The sequence below is a fragment of the Pristis pectinata genome, chromosome 25 (genome assembly GCF_009764475.1).
Source record: "Pristis pectinata isolate sPriPec2 chromosome 25, sPriPec2.1.pri, whole genome shotgun sequence".
NCBI lineage: Eukaryota > Metazoa > Chordata > Chondrichthyes > Rhinopristiformes > Pristidae > Pristis > Pristis pectinata.
In genome coordinates, this window is record NC_067429.1 from 5120949 (window position 1) to 5143275 (window position 22327).

At 44.0% G+C, this 22327-nt stretch overlaps 1 protein-coding gene across 4 annotated transcripts in view; it reads right to left on the bottom strand.

Annotated features, from left to right (window-relative positions):
* Nucleotides 1–22327, bottom strand: part of srcin1a (SRC kinase signaling inhibitor 1a) — a 412726-nt gene that overhangs the window by 311431 nt on the left and 78968 nt on the right. For all 4 annotated transcript variants that reach the window (XM_052038892.1, XM_052038886.1, XM_052038890.1 and 1 more), the window contains exon 2: nt 12971–13078. In XM_052038892.1, the coding sequence (XP_051894852.1) occupies nt 12971–13078 (108 nt within the window). The remainder of the gene's footprint in view (nt 1–12970; nt 13079–22327) is intronic.

Consider the following 22327-nt stretch of genomic DNA (forward strand, 5'->3'; position numbering starts at 1 on the left):
ATAATGGACTAAACCGCTCTCTGCATTTATAACCATCCAGCAACAATGCGTTATCACCACTACTGAGAAAGCTGACGAATGTAAAAATGTACTGTATCTACGTAAGTGGGGCAGTCACAGCTCATTCATCTCTGAGCTTTCATGATCTATTAGATTCCTTCATGACATCTCTTCACTTGTGTCCTATCTGATGGAATGCTGTGCAGCTTTGCAAATCCTCCACAGGCCCCAAACTGACTGAATCAATTCCAGACTTTGCTGCAATACCTGTCCATGACCAGTCGTGAAATTCTCTACAAATAACAGCTGAACTTACTAAAGGTGTGTGTCTGAGCCATGGGCATGGTCGAGACATGTGATTGCAGCAATGCTCATTTCAGCCAGGAACCCACTAGCAGCACAGTGCCAAGATCCCCACTGTCACTAAATCCAACAGTACCCAGGACGTGCCCTGCACAACAAACCCCCTTCACCCTGTCCACACACACTGCCACCCCACACACGCAGACATACAGACACACAAACACACACATGTATACGCACACACCAACATTCACACAGACACAAATGCACGCATGCATACACACATACACACACAGACACATAAACACACGCACACACATGTATATGACATATCGCCCCATACACTATATTAACCAGAATTTGTTCACCTATATTTTGGAGAAGACTGTTATCTTTTTGACCAGGAAGTCCAAAATTTTCCAAAATGAAATGATTGAAGCTGACAGATCAGCTTGTGGTGGATCAGAGGATCTCAATATTACACTCCAATCCTCTTTCTTGACCGTAATCCCTCAACATCCCAACCTTTTCTCATAGGTCACCCCTATTGCAGCAGGGACTATTCTTGAACATACAGATCACAGTACAGAAAGATGCAATTCAGCCCATTGAGTCCATACCAGCCCCCAGCAGAGAATTCCCATCAGTCTTAATAACCTGTAGCCCTGCAATTTATACTCTGTCAGGTTCCCCTGAACTTTTCCTTTCGGATTCTTTGCCTGTTTACCAACACTAAGGAGCAATGTAGAGTAGCCAATTAACTCACCAGCACATCTTTGTGATGTGGGAAGAGACCAGAGCAACAATAGGTGTCACAACATTTGAGTGACACCTTTGTTTGCAAACACACATAAAAGGAGCAGTTTTCTTTCTTGAGACTTTTTTTTGTCTGTTTTAAAGAAAATTAAGTTGGTTCTTTGTGATCATATTTTTATTACCAAGATAGGTAGGAAATACGTTGTGAAAAGAATGAGAGGATCGCCAAAGGAACGTAGTTTCTCATTGATCTTCCTCCTGCCACACCCAACACTTGGCTATCACCTTGCCCATAAATAGGAGGAGGAAGAGAAGGATGAAGACAAGCATGAGCAGCTTCCTCGGCCATTTCAGAGAGCAGATAAGAATCAACCACACTGCCAGACAGATCAGATAAGGATGGATGATTCACCTTCTATTGGAGAACTAGATCAGATTTTGACCACAATCACACACCCTGGACATTCTCTCTTCTCCCCCCTCCCATTGGGCAGAAGATACAAAGCCTGAAAGCACGTACCACCAGGCTCAAGACAGCTTCTCTCTTGCTGTTATAAGACTATTGAACGGTCCCCTAGCACGATAACATGGACTCTTGACCTCACAATCTACCTCATCATGACCTTGCACCTTATTGTCTGCCTGCACTGCACTTTCTCTGTAACTGTAACACGTTATTCTGCATTCTGTTATTGGTTTCCCTTGTACTACCTCAATGCACTGTTGTGATGAAATGATCTGCATGGATGGCATGCAAAATAAAGTTTTTCACTGTTCCTCGGTACATGTGACAATAAGCCAATTTACCAATTTAGTCTTCACAGATACTATTACGGATTCCAAGGTTTTTTTTATTCCCACCTCAGTTTGCGTAACGCTATTACAGTGCTAGAGACCTGGGTTCAATTCCGGCTGCTGTCTGTAAGGAGCTTGTACGTTCTCCCCGTGTCTGCGTGGGTTTCCTCCGGGTCCTCCGGTTTCCTCCCACATTTCAAAGACATACGGGCCAGGAAGTTATGGGCATGCTATGTTGGCACCGGAAGCATGGCGACACTTGCGGGCTGCCCCCAGAACACTCTATGCAAAAGATGCATTTCACTGTGTGTTTTGATGTACGTGACTAATAAACATATCTTATCTTATCTTTGTTTTGTGAGTTTAGTCCCCCCAAAATATCGTGATGCGGTTCTAACCCACAACCCTGGGGCACTAGTCAGGGCTCAGGAATAATAATGGAGATGCAGGACGAAACTGCAGGGATGGTCTCAGACTGTGAAGCCCCTTCACGCAGTAAAACATTTCCTGGGGCAAGTTACCCCTTCTCCCTCCTTGTGGCCAGCTGGGAGAACCAGGGTTTGAAGGTTGCTCCTGGTAGCACAGCTCTGAATGGGGGTGAAGCCTGCCTGGGAACTCAACAGCATGGAAACACATGATTGCAACTCAAGCCCATGTTAACAAAAAAAAGTAGCTCCATGCAGTGGACAGGACACACTGTCCCACCGTCTTTCTCACTAATGAACCTGGTGACTCTCCAGGGGTTGGCCAGACAAGCCTGCTTGTTGTATAACAGAACAATTCAAAGACGTGCTCTATTAAACCCATAAGAGGGTAACACACAACCAATTACTGTACAGATTGTACTCACTGTCTGCTTAACTAACGGGCTCCTGCAACATGCTGAGAAGGCTCCATGTCCAACACAACACTGTCGTCAAAGAGCTTCTTCAAAGAAATTGTTTCCAAATTCCTTCTCTCTTGCTCTGCCAGTTATCATCTGCCCTTCCACTCCCCCCCTCTCTCCCTCTGTCTCACACACACACACACACACACACACACACACACACACACACACACACACACACACACACACACACACACACACACACAATGAGCTCGATGTGCTGCTGCTGTTTATAGCACTGGGTGCCATGGAGCAATACCCAACTGGCTGAGTGCCAGGAACTATTCAGGAGCTCTCCCACTGGGGCAGCTGAGGGGAGGTGGTGAACGGGGGAGAAGACAATTCAGATACAAATAACTGCAATGTCCAATCATGATAAGCCAACAGGCGACATCATGAAATGACAAACCTTGGATCATTGATGAAACGTACTCACAGCTGTCCTAATGACTGAATCCGGGCAGAACTGTTACACCTTGATGACTACAACTGTAAACAACATTAAAGGAAGGGTTAAGCATGGAACAATTTCCTGAAAAAGTCGCGCAAAGCTCAGCTCTGTACCCTCACAGTGAAATAATTACCATTTCATTCATCCCCAATCGGAAACTGAAAATGAAATGCTTCAATAAATCATGATTCAAAATAAAAACCAGCTTTGCAAACTCCCAGATCAGGAACATCACAAGCGAGATGTAGAGCTCCCACTGCACTTACCAACCTACCAACTGAGATGCACCATCCCAAAAATGTGCCTTAATCCTAATCACCAAAGAGCATCCGCTAAAGAAATCCAAGAGACATGTCCGTGTCCCGCACTGGCTTCTCCAAAATCCAAAAAATGGTAAAGAACAGTGATGTAGGCTGGTTCACGAAGGTAGCTTTTGGACCAATTTGGCCCACCATCCGGACCATGCCCTCTTCTCACAGCTACCATCAGGCAGGAGGTACAGAATCCTGAGGTCCCACACCATTAGGTTCAGGAACAGCTACTTTCCTACAACCATCAGGTACTTGAACCGACCTGCACAACCCTAACCCTACCTCAGCAACAGAACACTATGGACCACCTTTTGCACTACCATGGACTTGTCTCTGATTGTGTTTTTTTTGAACTAATGTCTTGTTTTTGCACAGTCTTTTTTTTCTCTCTGTTCACTGTCTTGTATAATTTATGTTTGGTGTGTTGTCTGTACCTACGTACCTGAGATGCAGCTGCAAGCAAGTTTTTCATTGTACCTGTACCTCACTGTACTTGTGCACATGACAATAAACTCAGCTTGACTTCACTTGAATCCTAAAATGACCACTGACCCATTTAATTGCGTTGCAGCATCTAAAGTTCTGGTCTCCATCTCAGGTAAGAGGCCTGTTTCTCTGCTGTATGATTCTATGACTTTACACTCAAGTGTCAGGCAATGGCCATCTCTAACAAGAAAAGGTCTAAAAGTGTGTGGTGAACCCCTAGATAGGAAGAGTGGAAGAGGAGTAGAGAGCAAGAGGAGAGAAAAAAGGAGAAAAGGTGAGTGAAAGATCAAACACAACTGGGGAGTTGTTCACAGTGTGAAGAAATCTGTGTGAAAAATGAGAAAAAACTGATGCCAGTCCTCCCATATTGGATTCAGATTGACACTCTTACTCTTGGAAGGTCAGCTAAAGATAACAAACATATTGACCATGATCTCATTGAAGGGCTGAATTGCTGTCTCCTGCTGCTATTTCTTTATGTTCTCGCACTCTTAAATAGACACAGGGGACACCGGATGTGAAAGGCGCCATTGCAAGGGAACACTTTTCACTGCAGCCCTCTGAAAACTCTGCATTCCTCCAACGGCAGAGCCCTTTCTGTAAACCACGCTCACTTCAGTGCACCTAACGTCTTTTTTTTCTGCAATTCCCTCCTTCCTTCCCTTCTGTTCTAAAACTTCCCTCTTCAATTAAGCTTTTTGAGTACTATTCCCAATCTCCTTGGGAGCTTAAAAGAATGAGAGGTGATCTTGTTACGGACTCAGTGAAAGTCCCTTTAAGATAGAGAGTGTGTGTGTATGTGTGTGTGGGGCGTGCTTACATCAATAGAAGATAACGGACGTAATGACGTTGTTGAAGAAGGCAGAAGAAGAAGGAGAGAGAGAAGGGAGAGAGACACCAGCCTGCTTGTTTTCTCTATCGATGGATGAGAAACAATAACTGTGTTTGCCACTGAAATCCATGTATGGAAGTTGGAAGTAATCCGGTGGAGTTCACTTTGTTGCTGACCTGTAGAAGGAAACAGGTATTTGTGTGTGGACGACCACGGTTCGGATGCTTTTCGGGGTGAGGAAGTCACTACCGAGTAAACACTGGAGTGTCTTTTGGGTTCCATCATGGAACATTTGGATTTCGTATTTACTCTCCCTATGTTTTTCTACATCTACATCTTATCTTCAGACAACGGTGGTTGTTGAAGAAGCCCTTGCTCATGTTTCACCTTATGGCTTGCGGAACTGAACTTTAAGAACCATTCAGGAACTGGGAGTTTTGGACTTTGTCACACACACACACGACGAGTTTAGTTTTGGGGTTAACGTTTGAGGTTTAACATTTTTGAATTCTAACATACTAACATTTTTACTTTTATTTTACGTATTATCATAAGTAGTGATTAATAAAATAGCTTTTAACACTAAATCATGCTCAGTGTGTTTCTTTTGTTGCTGGTTCGTGACAGGTGGTTGTTGAAGAAGCCCTTGCTCATGTTTCACCTTATGGCTTGTGGAACTGAACTTTAAGAACCATTCAGGAACTGGGAGTTTTGGACTTTGTCACACACACACACGACGAGTTTAGTTTTGGGGTTAACGTTTGAGGTTTAACATTTTTGAATTCTAACATACTAACATTTTTACTTTTATTTTACGTATTATCATAAGTAGTGATTAATAAAATAGCTTTTAACACTAAATCATGCTCAGTGTGTTTCTTTTGTTGCTGGTTCGTGACAAAATTGGGGGCTCGTCCGGGATTTGAACCCGGGACCTCTCGCACCCCACTGAAATATGTAAAATTCTTAGAGGGCTTGACACATTCCCTTCTAGAGGTCTATTCTCCCTGACTGGAGCGTCACATTCTCAGAGCATGGACTGTTGGGACTGAGATGAGGAGATGCTTCTTCAGTTGGAGAGCTGAGGATCTAAAGAATTCTCTGTGTTAAAGGGCTATGAATGCTCAAAGACCAAGCCAGAGATCGACAGATCTTTGGCATGGTGGGGGGGGGAGGGGGGTGCGGAATGGAGGGATATGGGGAAAGGTTGAGATAATGAACTTTGTAGATGATTGGGAATGATCTTATTAACTGGCAACTGTAAATTGCTTCTAGTGTGTGATGAGTTGTAGAATTTGGGTGAGGGACTGTCAGTGGGAATGTGGGGACAATAAAATTTTAAGATTTTTAAGATATCTTTATTAGTCACATGCACATCGAAACACACAGTGAAGTGCATCTTCACGTAGAGTGTTCTGGGGGCAGCCCGCAAGTGTCGCCACGCTTCCAGCGCCAACAAAGCATGCCCACAACTTCCTAACCCGTACGTCTTTGGAATGTGGGAAGAAACCCACGCAGACACGGGGAGAACATACAAACTCCTTACAGACAGCGGCCGGAATTGAACCTGGGTCACTGGCACTGAAACAGCATTACGCCAACTGCTACACTACCGTGCCTGCCCCCACACTACCGTGCCTGTGTAAAAATGGGTGCTTGATGGTCAGTGCAGACTTGGTGGACCGAGGACCTCTCTCCGTGTTATATTTCCCTAAGACTCTATGACATGCCCGATGGGCTGAATGGCCTCTCCTGCTCCTCATTCTAATGGATCGTACTTTTCTCTGCCTTGCCCGCTGGATCAGCATCAAATATTGTCCAATCAGCCTCCTGCGAAATGCCTTGTGACTCTGCTCTGCATGAATGCCAATTTATAAATACAAGTTGTGGTGATCTTTGATTACTTTTAATATTCTGCTGCTTTTGAAAGTATGAACAAATAAAAAGGAATTTTTAAGACTTTGCATTTCAAGAGAGCAAATGATGCTTCAGGGAAAGGGTTTACTGGAATACTTCGAAGTATCATGCTGCGGTTAATTTGAGGAAAATCTCCTCAAGTACATTGCTAGGGAGATTATAAACCCCTTACTGTTTCCGTAAGCCAGAAAAGCCAACTAGAAAAATATCCTTATGCATTTTCATCTCTGCAAAGTGTGACACAATTATAATGAAGTCAAAAAAAGAACCACGTCCCTTATTCCATTTTACAAAACTGAGATAATAGAATAAAAATGAATTGTTCAGTGCTTTTCAGTTTGAAATTCCATGCTAGAATTTCCCAGGATATCTTCCCGTCCTTACCATGAGTTACATTTATTTCCTTATCCTCGAACTCAAGACTATTTTGTGTTACAGTCACTAGAAGTGTGAAGTGATAGCAGAGGTCAACATCACATCTGGGATCCGGATAAACAATAGGACAACAGTCTGTCTCATTAACTGGTTCAATGCTACTGAGTGTGAGTTCCACCAGGACTCCAGAACTAATTGCGGTGTTGGTTCAAACATGGATCAAAATCTGAGGTGGGCGTGACTGCCTTTGACAATAAGGCAGCTTCAGACGGAATGTGGAATCGAGGAGCCCCGGTAAAACTGGTTAATGGGAACTGGGGGAAATCTCTTCTGTGGCAGGAATTTTCATATTTCCTGATGACATAGAGAGAGGCTGTATGACCCACTGAGCCCATGAGTCTCAGAGCAATCCCTTCAATCCCATTTCCAATTTATATCCCAATAAATTCTTCCCTCACGTGCCCATCGATTAGAATCTACAACCATCCACTTACACAAGGGGTAACTTACAGCGACCAATTAACCTACCAACCTGCACGTCTTTGAGGTCTTGGAGAATACCAGAGCACTCAAAGCAAAACCCACGTGGTCACAGGGAGAACAAGCAAACTCCACACTGCTAACACCACAGGTCAGGATCGAACCCAGGTCACTGGAGTGGTGAAGCAGCATCTCTACCTGTTGTGACACTGTGTCACCCCATCGTACTCAGCACAATAAAGAAGGCCGTGGTTGTTTGATTTCAATCACCTCAACCCTAAAACATCGCTGTAGAAGTTCCTCAAGTCAAACCCAACCATCTTCAGCTGCCTCAGCAGTGACCTTCCCTTCATTGTAAGGTCAGAACTGGGATGTTCTGAGATGATTATATAATTTTCAGTTGCATTTAAAACTCCTCCTTTAATGGAACAGCCTGTGCCTGATGCATAACGATATTCAGGCATCGGCTGATGACTTGGAATTAAATTTTTTGTCACACAAGTGCAGAGCGATGACAAGAATCAGAGAGTCTAACCACCAACACTTGACACTCAAAGGCATTACCATCACCAAATCCTTCACCATCAACATCCTGGAGGTCACCAGAAATTTAACTGGACCAGCCACGTAAATACTACTGTCTAACAGCGGGTAGGCAGCTGGGTGTTCTGCGGTGTGTAACTCACCTCTCAAATCCCCAGAGCCTTTCCACCATCTACCAGGCAAAAGTCAGGAATGTGATGGAACAGTGCCCACTTCCCTGAGGAAAGCAGCTCCAACAACAGTCAGAAAACTTGGCACCATCTAGAGAGAGTCTCACCCCTCCACCACTGGCACACTCTGCTATCTACAAATGCTCACGTCAAGACTACTCTGATAGCTCCTCCCCACAGCAGTTCAGCCTCTACCACCGAGAAGGTGGTAGCATCAGGGGCAGGAGAACACCGCCACCGGCAGATTCCCCTCTACATTGCACAACTTCCTGATTTGGAAATATATATCACCGTATCTTCACCCTCACTGGGTCTAAATCCTGGAATTCCTTCCCCAGCAGAACTGCAGAAGCACCTTCACCAGAAGTTCCACCGCAGTTCAAGGAGGGTTGCCTTCTCAGGAGAAATTAAATTGGCTAGCACCAATAAGGAAATGCACTCCAGCCAACCACAGATGAGAGGTCTTGGCCACAGCCCGTGGTTCCTGAGCCTGCACTCCCTGGGGGCTCCGCTGGTGGATTTGGCCATTGTACTGATCTTTCATTCATGACTTGGCTCTCCCATCGACCTTCCCAGCTTCTGTCCACTGCTGACATTTGCTCACTCTCTGCACGATGCTCAAGAGGGAAATTCAATCACCTGTACGTGTATCCACCTGTGACCTTCAATAATAATTAGCTGGTTAGGAGCTAGCTGACACAGCACCAACTTGTTAATGAGAGTCAACTCAATGTGTGTTCTGCTCACTGAGGGGGAAAAATTAAATTATCTCGTTTTTTTTAGCCTTGTTAACTTTCGCCTCATGTCCTCTAGTCCTTCCAAGTTAAATAACTTGCATACATCTCCATTATCCAGCACTCTAATGATTATGCGCCTTAATTTATTTAGAAACAACGCAAAATACTTCTGACTTTGTAACTTAGAGAACTAAATACTAAATCTCCTTCGACCCCATTGCCCCACTCTCTTCTTCCACTCAGGCTCCAGAATATAGAAGCACATATATGCAGACTTTGCCAGTCATGTCCGCATCTCAAGAGAGAATAATTGTCACAAATTCCTTTAGGAAAAGAGGTGGGTGAAACTTTTACACAGTGCTCCAAATGTCAGCTCACTAATAAGATTAGAAGACAAGGCCCAAATTTTAATTTAAATTCAATCCCAGTCCCTGATCGGCCAGTCTTCACATCAAAGCTTCACATCAAAGAATCATAAACTCATTAAAGCATGGGAGGAGGCCATTCAACCCATGGAATCTGTGCCATCTAGTTGGTCTCATTCTCTATTTCCTATTTTAACCATCCACTGCTGATCCCTTCTCTTTGCAGTTCCATGCAGTGCATTCCAGGTCAGGTATACTCACCAGTCAGATAGCTACTCCCCAAGGTCTTTTGCGAATCACTTTAATTCCGTATCCCTTGGTCCTTGAGCCCACTGCTAAAGGGAACCATTTCTCTATTTACCTTACCTAAACCTTCTATAATTTTGACTGAAGCTCTTTCAAATCTCCTCTCAACTGTCTCTGCTCCAAGGAGAACAAAGTCAGTTTCTCTAATGCATCTTCGTAACTAAAATCTCTTCCTTATGATCATTCCTTTAATCTTACCTGCTCCTTCCCTGGAGGCTTCACATCCTACTTAAGATGCACTGACCAAAATTGGGCACAAGTTGGAACACAACCAGCATTTTATCGATGCACCATAGAAAGCATCCTATCCAGATGCATCACAGCTTGGTACAGCAACTGCTCTGACTGTGACTGCAAGAAACTGCAGAGAGTTGTGGACACAGCTCAGCACATCACGAAAACCAGCCTCCCTTCCATGGACTCTCTCTATACTTCTTGCTGCCTCGGTGAAACAGCCAGCATAATCAAAGACCCCTCCCACCCTGGACATTCTCTCTTCTTCCCTCTCCCATTGGGCAGGAGATACAAAAGCCTGAAAGCACGCACCACCAGGCTCAAGGACAGCTTCTATCCCACTAAGACTATTGAATGGTTCCCTTGTATGATAAGATGGACTTGTGACCTCACAATCTACTTCGTTATGACCTTGCACCTTATTGTCTGCCTGCACTGCACTTTCTCTGCAACTGTAACACTTTATTCTTCATTCTGTTATTGTTTACCTTGTTCTACTTCAAGGCACTGTCGTAATGAATCGATCTGTATGAACAGTATGCAAAACAAAGTTTTTCACTGTACCTCGGTACATGTAACAATAATAAACCAATTTACCAATATAATTTATCAATTTATTTTGATAAGCTTCAACATCACTTTCTTTCCTGTACACTACCAGGCATTAGTTTCTGTAAGGCTTGCCTCTATCTACCTTGGTATGCACCATGCTCCACTGAACACATACTATAATGCTCTAACTTTTCACTTCAGAGACAGGAGAATCAGCTTGCTAGAACATTAGGAGCTGGAAAAAGACATTTGGTCCCTCAACCTTTCTCTGCCAGTCAACAAAATCATGACTGATCCTCAGCCTCAGCACTATTTCTCTGTCTATCCACACATCCTGGAATCCTGCACTATCCAAAAACCTACCAATCTCTGTTCTGAACGCAATCAATGACTGAGCCTCCCTGGCCATTTAGGGTAGAGAATTCAAAAACTTTTTAACCCCCTGAATAAGGAAATTTCTCCTCATTTCAGTCCTAAATGGCCAACTCCATATTTTAAGACTGGGACCCCTAATTTCCTTCAGTCATGGGAAACATCCTTCCCACATCTACCTTGTAGAGCCCTCTAATGATTCTGGACTTTTCAATGAGGTTACTGCTCATTTTTCTAAGCTCTATAGAATGGAATCAATCTCTCCTCTCACAACAGACCTGCCATCCCAGGAACCATCTGCTGAATCTTCCTTGCATTCACTGCATTAACCTTGTACTCTAGGCAGAGTACAAGTTTAATGGCAGGATTCTCAGCAGTGTGGAAGAACAGAGGGATCTTGAGGTCCAAGTCCATAGATCCCTCAAAGTTACCGCATGTTGATAGGATGGTTTAAAAAGGCGTATGATGTGCTGGCCTTCATTAGTCGGGGGATTGAGTTCAAGAGCCGTGAGGTAATGTTGCAGCTCTATAAAACTCTGGTTGGACCACACTTACTGTTCTCAGTTCTGGTCACCTCATTATAGGAAGGATGTGGAAGCTTTAGAGAGGGTGCAGAGGAAATTTACCAGGATGCTGCCTGGATTAGAGAACATGTCTTATGAGGGAAGGACGAGCGAGCTAGGGCTTTTTTCTTCAGACCGATGCAGGATGAGAGGCAACTTGCTAGAGGTATACAAGATGATGAGAGGCATAGGTAGAGTGGACAGCCGGCGCCTTTTCCCCAGGGGGGCAATGGCCAATACCAGAGGGCATCCGTTTAAGGTGAGTGGGGGAAAGTTTAGGGGAGATGTCAGAGGTAGGTTCTTTACACAGAGAGTGGTGGGTGCCTGGAACGCTCTGCCGGGGGTGGTGATAGAGGCTGATACAATAGGGACATTTAAAAGATTCTTAGATAGGCAGATGGATGTAAGAAAAATGGAGGGTTATGGGCTGTGTAGGAGGGAAGGGTTAGATCGATCATGGGGTAGGTTTATATTGGTCAGCACAAAATCGTGGGCTGAAGGGCCTGTACTGTACTGTACTGTTCTACGTTCTATGTCTTCTTTAGCAAGTATATACGCTTCTTTGGATAAAGTAACAAAAATGATGTAATTGATGTTAGACCCTTATTCTTGTACTCAGATCTTGTACTCAGATCCTCTTATGTTAAATGCCGACAAACCATTTGCCTTCCTAACTGCCTGCTACACCAGTGTGTCAGCTTCCACTGACTTGTGCACAAGGACAATCAGCTCCTTTGAATGTCTACAATTCCCAATCACTCACCGGTTTAAAATACTCAGCATTTCTGTTTTTTCGATTGAAGTCGATAATCTTACATCTTCCACATTGTCATCAGCAAACTTATATTTGCTCCCGTCAGACAGACAGACAGTTGATGTAGACTGTAGAGTTGGGCCCAAGCTTTGATCCCTTCACCTCCCAACTCATTACAGCCTGTCAGCTGAGACAGATCCTTTTATTCACACTCTTTATTATCCGTTAACCAACTAGCAATCTATTTAAGTAATTTACACCCAATTCTATGCGTCCATCAACTGCCTGTGTGGAACCTTACTGAAACCCCTCGAAAAATCCAAATACTTCACATCCAGTGGTTCTCCTTCATCTACTCTACCAGATACTTCCTCAACAAGCTCTGACAGATTAATGAAACATGGTTTCTCTTTCATAAATCCATTCTGACTTTACTCAATCATATTATTACTATCTAAATGTCGTGGTACAGATTCCAGTATTTCCTCAACTACCAATGTCAGGCCAACAGGTCAGTTCTCTGCTTTTTTCTCTCCCTCCTTTCTTAAATAGCAGAGTCACGTCCATTAACCTCATATCTGTGTTGGATTTAGAAGTAAATGGGGAGTTTGTGGAGCCTCATTCCTTGTAGAAGTGCATTATCCTTTCATTCGATGCCTCCTCTGTGTTTGGAACAGCCTTTGCCTTCCGTGCCCCTGGAACGTAATCTTGATTCTTGATTCTTCAATACCACCCACCTCCCCCCCCCCTCCAAACTTTACCCTCAAGTTGTAACCACTCACCTCTGCTCCATGTGCTCCAGCCTGGTAAGTGGGCGAGTGGGTCACACACTCCTTCACAGCTTCCAATAGCAAGGCTGCTCTGTGGCTCAGCAGGCAGGAGGCACGTTTCTACGGGGCAAGGCAGACAGTGACAGTTTGTGCCAAGAGCTGGGGCGGGCCAACTGGTTGCTTGGCTGAGCACTCGCTGAATGAACACAAGGACATCACAACAGTGACGGTGCGCTGCTGGGGTCTGATCACACGTATGAAATCATTGTAATTAATACATGGTGGAGAAGGGGGAGGTCCTTCATATGAGTGACCAAAGCAGAGTAACACACCATCAATGATGCAATGTTCTACTTATTCTATGGGTTCCATAGGTCCATTAATATTACACGTTATCTATGGTCATATCATTACAATTTCACACTTAGAATTACTCTCGATTCCCATAGAATAACGATTCTTTGTACAAAGGTCTATTCTGCCATGTGAACAAACCATTTAGAGTTCACTTTGAACAGTTGCTCTCACTACAAGACGTATCATGAGGAAAGCAGGGTTTAATATTAGCATTGTCCAATCCAACTCTGCCCAATTCTATGGAACATGCTCCCTTTGTAAAATCAGTGAATCCTAGCAGCTTTGGAGAAGCTTTCTGGCATTACTGAGCTGACAGGACAAGGGAGCAGAATGAACTGATTGAATGCACAGAGTCACGTAACCCTTGGGTTAGAGACCGACATCAGTACAGTTCACTCTTTGTGTCAATCAGAGCAAGACCACCAGCTAAACTCACCAAGCCATGAGAGCAGGAATCCTGTGCTTTTTTCCCTTGTAGGACCTTTCCCCCACTGGAGCCCACTCAGGTCAACCCTAGTGGGCCACTGAGAGCAGCCCCATTGTGATACATTGTCCACACCCCCCACCCTTTGCCTGTACACCACAATAAAGTGAATGCTCATCACCTCAACACCAGTGGTTGGCAAAATTGCTCTGGAATTGGTCTGATCTACCTTGCTCGTGATCCCACTGCATTATCTAATTAAGGATGAAACAAAATAGAAAATGAGCCCCTTTGTGGGGAAGTGGTTTCCTGTGAAGCTGGGGAGTGAACCATGGCAAAACTGGTAGAGCTGCTGCCTTACAGCTCCAGTCAACCTGGTTCAACCCTGACTGTGCTGCCTGTGTGGAGTTTGCACCTTCTCCCTGTGACTGCGTGGGTTGCCCTGGGTGCTGAAGTTTCCTCCCACATCCCTAAGACGTGCCGGTTGGTAGGGGGTAATTGGCCACTGTGAATTATCCCTAGCGTGTAGGTGAGTGGCGGAACACGAGGGAGTGGCGAATGGGAATGTGGGGAGAATAAAATAGGATTAGCGTAAAAAAAGTGTGCTCGATGGTCGGTGTGAACTTAGTGGGTTGAAGGACTTGCTGCTGTCCTGTATGATCTTTGATTCCAACCTCACTGACTCAGAGTATCTCAGGGTTGATATCCAGTGTGAGATAGCTACCCTCAGATTACCACGTCCAGCAAAGAGTCGTGACCAGGGATGAGTAATAAATACTGACCTTGAAACTGGCAATCACATTCCATGAACGAATAAAAGAAAGTTAGCTGGTGAATTGCTAAAACTGGGCTCAGTGATTGTTGGTGAAAGGAATTGCAGCAAGGGTAAGGGAGCAATCAGCCACTGATACTGTTTTCAGGGGTTAAGTACTGACTTGTTGGAATTGACATCAGCAAAGATAGAACTTTGGGCACAACCAGCTTGGACCACTGGACTGAGATGTTTGGAAGGAACTGGCCAATGAGCTAATTCATGCATATATTCTGATTATTATTGACTCATTGAAGTCAGCGAAGGATATTTGAGCAAGTGGTTTTTGATATTCAAACAGAATTTGTGATAAGTTGGGGCAGAAGTATCACAAAGTAAACATATTTCTCTTGAATAAAGAAAGAATTTTGAGCCAAATCCAACAACAGGGAGTAAAGGGAAATGATGATTCGTTTCAAGTAGGCTTTGTAGAGTCAGAAGTTGTGACGTTGAATTCCCAGTGGATTTTTGCACTGTCAGTGAGTTTCTCCCTCGAATTCAAGAGCAGAACAAGACAAACAGTGTGTGATCAACCACCAATTTTCCTGGGATCCTCAGCTGAGACAGGCAGCTGATTGACTTTTGTCAGTTTTACATTCTCAAAGCCTGATTCTACCCCTGTGAAGTCGAATGGATGGAACACCAAGTGGGCTAATTGTCCCTACCTTGTAAACAATGCAAATAATTTTAATGAATCAGCAAGGATTGGAAATCAGGCTGACGCTGAAGGAACACAGAGGATAAAGGAATTTGGAACCCATTCCCCCAAACCTTGCTCAGGGTGGACAGCATTGAAAGTGTTGAGAAGGAGTTTTTTAATAGCCTAGGGGATTGAAGGACATGGAACCATGTTGGACAAACTGAGTTAAGATATGGGTCGACCACAATCTCACTGAAGAATAGAAGAGGTTCAAGGGCTGAAGGGCCTCCTGCTGTTCTTACTGCTGGTTGATGGCAGTCAGTCTGGTGTAAAACCTTTGCCGAGAGAATGGCTGCCTTTTGGTGTACGAAACAGTTGCTGTTTACATCACTAACGCCCACTCCAAACTCTCTGAGGAACAGAGGAACAGTACATTGAAGGCTGCATCTTGCAGATGTATCGGACAGGGATCAGCGCAGTTCCTCTTGGGAGCTGCATGCAGGTGTGTTAGCTGCACCGAGCACTGGGAATCTAAAGTTGGCAGAACCCACACCAATGCAGCCTCCTTGAAGGTGAAGGAAAAAGTGGAGCAGAGGGGACACAGTGGTTGGCAAAGGCTGCAGGTCCCCCTAAAGCTCCAGCACCTAGCCCAGTGCAGGAAATGCACTTGGTGCAACCTGTGACATTACTAGGTATGCAAATGACACCAGGCAAATGTCAGCACAGAAGTGCATGAGCTAATTTCCCAAGGGTCACTAATCCACTTGAAAATGATTGTACAGCAATCTACCTTGGGCAAAATTACTGAGTGATCTGTGCAAAACAAACTCATAAAAGGGTTCAATTTCCAGGCAAGTTTCAAACATTATTATGAGTAACACCTGAGGCGTGACATTCAAGGTGTGCAGACGGCTGGATTAGTTAAGGTAAATAGAAGAATGTTCCCAATGGCAGAGGGTTGAAGGGCCAGGAACACAAGCATTTCAAGTGAGGAGCAAAAGATACAAGGGGGTGTGCTCAACTGAAGGGGTGGTAGGAGTCTGAAACTATCGGGGTGTTATCTGGAACTGCAGGGGTAATGGAAACAGAATTAATCAGAGCTTCCAAAAGAGAATTGGACAGCCAATTGAAGTGAGTAATTTGCAGGGCTCAGGAGACCCATCCAGAACATGGAAGCAATGGGGTAGTTCTACTGAGAGCCAGCGTAGATTTGATCGACCGAGTGGCCACTTTCTGTGATGTAGTAACTCAGCTATTGTTATGAGTCTGTGGTTAAGTGCAGCGATATTGCAGACACAGCACTTTGGTCATCATTTGGATTCTTCACAATTTCCAGCTTTTTCACCTTCAGCAGCTTGACTATTGATTTGGATGTGATTGGATCTTCAGGTGTGAGAGAAGGGACAAAGCCTTGGGGACTTAATCCATAGTCAGTGGGTTAAGATAAGAGACATTGAGATGACCATCCATTAGACACAGTGTCCACTGCAGTCAAAAGAATTAACAATCAGGTACTACGAATAACAAACCATTCATCTGGTTAACCATTGACTGGGATGAATTTCTACCCTAAATTTTACTTCAACAGACAGAGAATATAAATCGTAAGAAATAAAGCAGGAAAACAATTAACTCAGGACCAATGACAGTATTATTCTCAGGTAAGGGAGAGTGGTGGGGTGGGTGGGGGAGTAGGGTGAAGGTTTCAATCCAATGGAATTCCCAATGGACTAGGAAAAATAAGAGGCAAAAGTAATCCAAAGGCTACAATTCCAAAGGCTGTGCAGGAACAGGGATCCAAAGTGAATGTGGACAAATCTTTGAGTTGCTTAAAAAGAAGTGAAGGCTGTGTTACTTAAGTTACAGAGTACAGAAACAATAAAGATGAACCTATGTGAACCATTGCTTCAGCTGTGCATCCAATTCTGGGCAACATTCTTTGGGAAGGATAGGAAGGCCTCAGGGAGAATGCAGAAAAGATTTACCAGAATGGCTACAGAGATGAGAGATTTCAGCTACCAGCAGACAGTAGAGAGCCTGAGATTACTCTCCTTAGGGCAGTGTGGAGAGTTATAGCAGCCTTCGGATTGTGAAGGATCTAAACAAAGTGAATATAGAGAAACCATTGCCTTTGGCAGAAGAGTTGAGACCACAGCACACACACACTTAATGTGACTGGAATAATTTTCATGCAGCTTGGAGATAGGATCAGGAATGAACTGCTTGGGAAGGTGGTGGACGTGGATTCAGTGGTGGCTTTCAAAAATGAGATGGGTAAGTACTTGAATATGAAAAAACAGGGCCACAGGGAAAGAGCCAACGCATGGATCTGAGTAGATTGCTCCTTACAAAGCACAGTCGTGGGCTTTGGGTCAAATGGCCTCCTTCTCTACTGTAATTGTTCTGTGATTCTATTAGACTAAGTAGTGGTAGTCTGCAGGCTTGTCTGTAACTAATAAAGAACAGAATGGGCTGTGGGTTGTATCTGACTTCCTTCCATCTTACTCCCATCTCACCTCAGCATTCCCTGCCCTAACCCACACTGCTGCATTCCTTTATAGTTTTGTTTTCACAGGATTGGCAGCTCGCTACATTTGGCAGCTTCAAAACTTGAAAGCACATTCATTAATTTTGAAAACAAGGATAACTTCTGCAAGAGTAGTTCCAACTCTTCTACTTCTCCCAATTTCATCTAGAACAGAGCAAACAGGTACATTAAACGTCTCTCACTTTCAACAATCTTTCAGTTCAAATAGCCGGCACCTATTTAGTGTCCACACCACACAAACGTTGCTGGCAATATCAAAAAGCCATGTTTCGCCGCATATTCCAATTTCCCCAGTCAATTCCACAAGGCATAGATGCTCACGAATCAAAAAGCACCAGCTCAGAGAAAGCACGTTGCTGTTGAATCTGGAGTATAGGTCACCTTTTTAGTTCTCCACTTACAAACCAGTGTCTGATACACAGGTGTGGCTTAAAGTCCAGATCTGACAGTAACTGGTACAGTGATGACTACAGCTGTGTCTGTTGGACTTAGAAGGTGTTGGTTTCTCCTCACCACAACTCCCCATGCATGAACCGACTTTACCAGCCCACGTGTCAAGGGCGACTCAGCAGAAGATTTTACACTTCAGTTGAATAGCCCACAGTTTGTGCAGGACTGGGTCTAATAAGAAATCATGAATTAGAGAGCTTTGACTCCAAATTGTTTCTGAACCAGTCTGAGGCCAAGGAAGATTTCAAATGTTGAAGAGCAACTTATGACTCCTAAGCCCATTCCCAACGCAAACATAACTGCAAAGAATCATCACTGTATCAAAGCTGAAAATAAACCAAACCCCAGGGGCTCCAGTCAACACACACACAAACACATACACCAATTAACAACCCAACTGAATACAAACAGGAGGCCTCCAGCATTACAGAGCAGAGTGACAATGAGAAAGCAAAGGTCTGGCAACATATAACACAGAAACCTTTGAGAGCTTCTCTCAAAATGCAAGTTTGCAACAAACATAAACAGCAAGCGACCAAAGGTTACCAATTCTAAATAAATAATAATTTCGATTATGCGAAGTTCAGCTGTAAAAATACAGTAGTTATTTCCATGTCAGTACAGCAAACAAGGTCTCTAATCAGTAGCAATGAACCAACTCGCCTTCCAATACCCAAGTGTAAAGGGTCATGGATCATCTACTTCCCAGATGTTGCAGTGGCTACCCAGGCAACAGAGAAGTGCTATGTGAGATTTGGAACTCAACGGTGCAGAGCAGGAAAGCAATTTAAAATGAGCTGCAGCAGGGTAAAGGGTCCCACACCTTGTGCATGTTGAAAAGAGGTTTAATTTTTGGAATTACCCAGTTGGTCACTCCTAGACTTGCATGGCATTTACTGCCTGCAGTAAGGCCACACTACCCACTACACTGAGGCTCGAGCCTCCTTGCAGGTGGGTGTAAATGGCACAATTTTGGAGAAACACTATGACCACTTTGCACTAAAATGGTTGTTTTTTTTTGTTCTAATTGTGTTCTTCCTTGTAAAAATTGTGTATAATTTATGCTTAGAACATAGAACAGTCCAGCACAGGAACAAGACCTTCGGCCCACAATGTTGTGCCAAACTAATTAAACTAGTAATTAAATGCTGAGTTAAACTAATCCCTTCTGCCTACAAAATGTCCATATCCCTCCATTCTCTGCACATTCACGTGCCTATCTAAGAATCTCTTAAACGCCTCTATTGTATTTCTTCACCACCATCCCTCGCAGCACATTCCAGGCACCCACCATTCTCTATGTAAATAACCTAACCCGCACACCTTCTTTGAACTTACCCCCTCTCACCTTAAATGCATGCCCTCTAGTATTAGACATTTCAAACCTGCGAAAAAGATACCATCTGTCTACTCTGTCTATGCCTCTCATAATCTTATAAACCTCTATCAGGTCTTCCCTCAGCCTCCTCCACTCCAGAGAAAACAACCCAAGTTTGTCCAACCTCTTTTTATAGCACAGGCCCTCTAATCCAGGCAGCATTTATGTTTTTCCTGTAAAGGTTGCATAATTGATGCTCTGTGCCTGTGATGCTGCTGCAAGTAAGTTTTTCATTGCACTTGTGCACACATGTACCTGTGCATTTGACAATAAACTCAACTTTGACTTTGACGAACAGGGGTGTTCTCCCAGGTGATATTGTCCCATACTTATCATACAATCGACACCATCTGGTCATAATCACATTGTTAATACTAGGTGCTGGAAGCAAATTAGTTTCTATATTTCCTACAGTACAATTGTGACTACATTTTGTTGGTATTGGTATTGGTTTATTATTGTCACTTGTACCGAGGTACAGTGGAAAGCTTGTCTTACAAACTGATCGTACAGGTCAATTCATTACACAGTGCAGTTACATTGAGTTAGTACAAAAAGCATTGATATAGTACAGGTAAAAACAGTAACAGTACAGAGTAAAGTGTCACAGCTACAGAGAAAGTGCAGTGCAATAAGGTGCAAGGTCACAACAAGGTAGATCGTGAACAAGGTAGATCATGAAGATCTGCAAGGTAGAGGTACTTTGCAATGAACTCAACAAATGGCAGCTCCAGGGCTCTCCTCTGATGGGACTTCAATCTCCTAACTCAACAAGCGAGAATGCCTTCCACTGAGCCAGGTCACAGAATGCCTGTGATACCCATGATACAGCACCATTAATCCCCAACCATCCAGAGGAACAAACAGGAAGGAAGATCAATTTAGCTCATCTTCCTTCCTGTTTGTTCTAACACTTCAGTCAGTTTAGAATTGAATTCTTTGCCCTCTCTGTACTTCAATTGACCTTTCATTCATTACATTTTTGAGTAGTTGTGTTTACAGCACTTGAAAGAGTGGAAAAATGTGTAAAGGTTACATGGATGTCAGCTCCAAGCTTTATACTTTGAACGTCATTGTCCTGAGGAAGGAGAATTCTTTTCCCTTAGGGGTCACTGGTGTGGCTGCAAGCACAGGGCCAGTCTTTATGAAAAGCTCACACTCTGTGCTACAAAAGACATCAGCCAATACTACAGGCCAGTGTCCGACATAAATAGGTGTTGAAAAGCTTTAATTAGTGCAGAAGCTCTCCAATAACTCAGAGGGTGGAGGACTGGGAACATGACAAAGGAACACAAAATGAAGAGAGAGGAAAATAAATTGCTTTTTGTTAAAATAATGATTGGATAATTAATACTGTCTGTACATTGGAAGAAAGGAACAATTTTTAATTATTCTCTTTTGAAAGCAGCAATGAATAGTAATTTAAATGACAAGAAACCTCGGCTGTATTAAACAGAGCTGGAAGTTTTTTTTTGCCTTACAAGGTCAGTCTCCCATAACATCTACAAAGGCTGTCAAAGCACATAACACATAAGTGTAAAGGAAGAAAGAACGAGAGGAAAAAGAGCTTGCATTTATTTGTGGTTCTTGTGTCCTCTAGATGTCCCAAGGTAAAGTCACAGAATCATAGAATCTTACAGCACAGGAACAGGCCCATAACCACCATACCCCTGACTCGAGCACCTCCCACCATACCCCTGACTCGAGCACCTCCCACCATACCCCTGACTCAAGCACCTCCCACCATACCCGACTCAAGCACCTCCAAATCTCACCAGCCTCCCTCAGTGGCACCACCATACCGTGTGTCATTCCCTGGAACTCCAACCTATCAGACACTTTGTACTCTCCACCCTTCCGACTTCTCAGTAACTTCGAACATGCTTGGTTTTTAAAATGTTTACTTCTGAAGAAAGGTCTTCAAGCTAAGACATTAACTCTGAAAATCAAAATAAAAACTGCAGATGTTGGCAATCTGAAATAAAATCAGAAAGTGCTGGAAATACTCAGCAGGTCAGGCAGCATCTGTGGGAAGGGAAACAGAGTCAACGTTTCAGGACATTGCTCTGGCAGATCCGTCGTTTCAGCCTGCTCTTGCCCCAGTAAACTTATTCCTTCCTACCTTGGCTCTATCCTTTCTCCTCTGGTCTGGTCCCTTCCCAATTATATCCGTGACACCTCCGATTCCCTCCTGCCACTTTGTTCCCAATTCCCTGGTCCCAACAGGCTCATCTTTCCCATGGACGTACAACCTCTTTACACCTCGGTCCCACATCAGCATGGACTGAGGGCCCTCCACTTCTTCCTGGAGAAGAGGCCCAACCTGTTCCCCTCCACCAACAGACTCCTTCACCTGTCACATTAAACAACTTCTCCTTCAACTCCAGCTCAAAGGTGTAGCAATGGGCGCTCACATGGACCCAAGCTATGTCTGTCTCTCCGTGGATATGTGGAACAGTCTTTGTTTCAGTCCTCCCCAGGTTGACTTCCTCAACACTCTTTCTGGAATATCAAAGACTGCACTGGTGTATTTGGGTGCGAACCGATCCCCTACGGTTGAGAAATGGAGAAAGAGAAGGCAAGAGTCAAAGTCTGCAACTTTAAACGTGCTTGATTTCTAACTTTGCCTAATTCTTAGTGAACCTTCCTAGTGAAAGTTCATCAGCTGTAAACAATAACTCTGTTTCTCTCTCTGCCTCCTGACCTTCTCAGTAATTCCAGAACTTTCTGTTCTTACTTCAGATTTCCAACACCTTCAGTG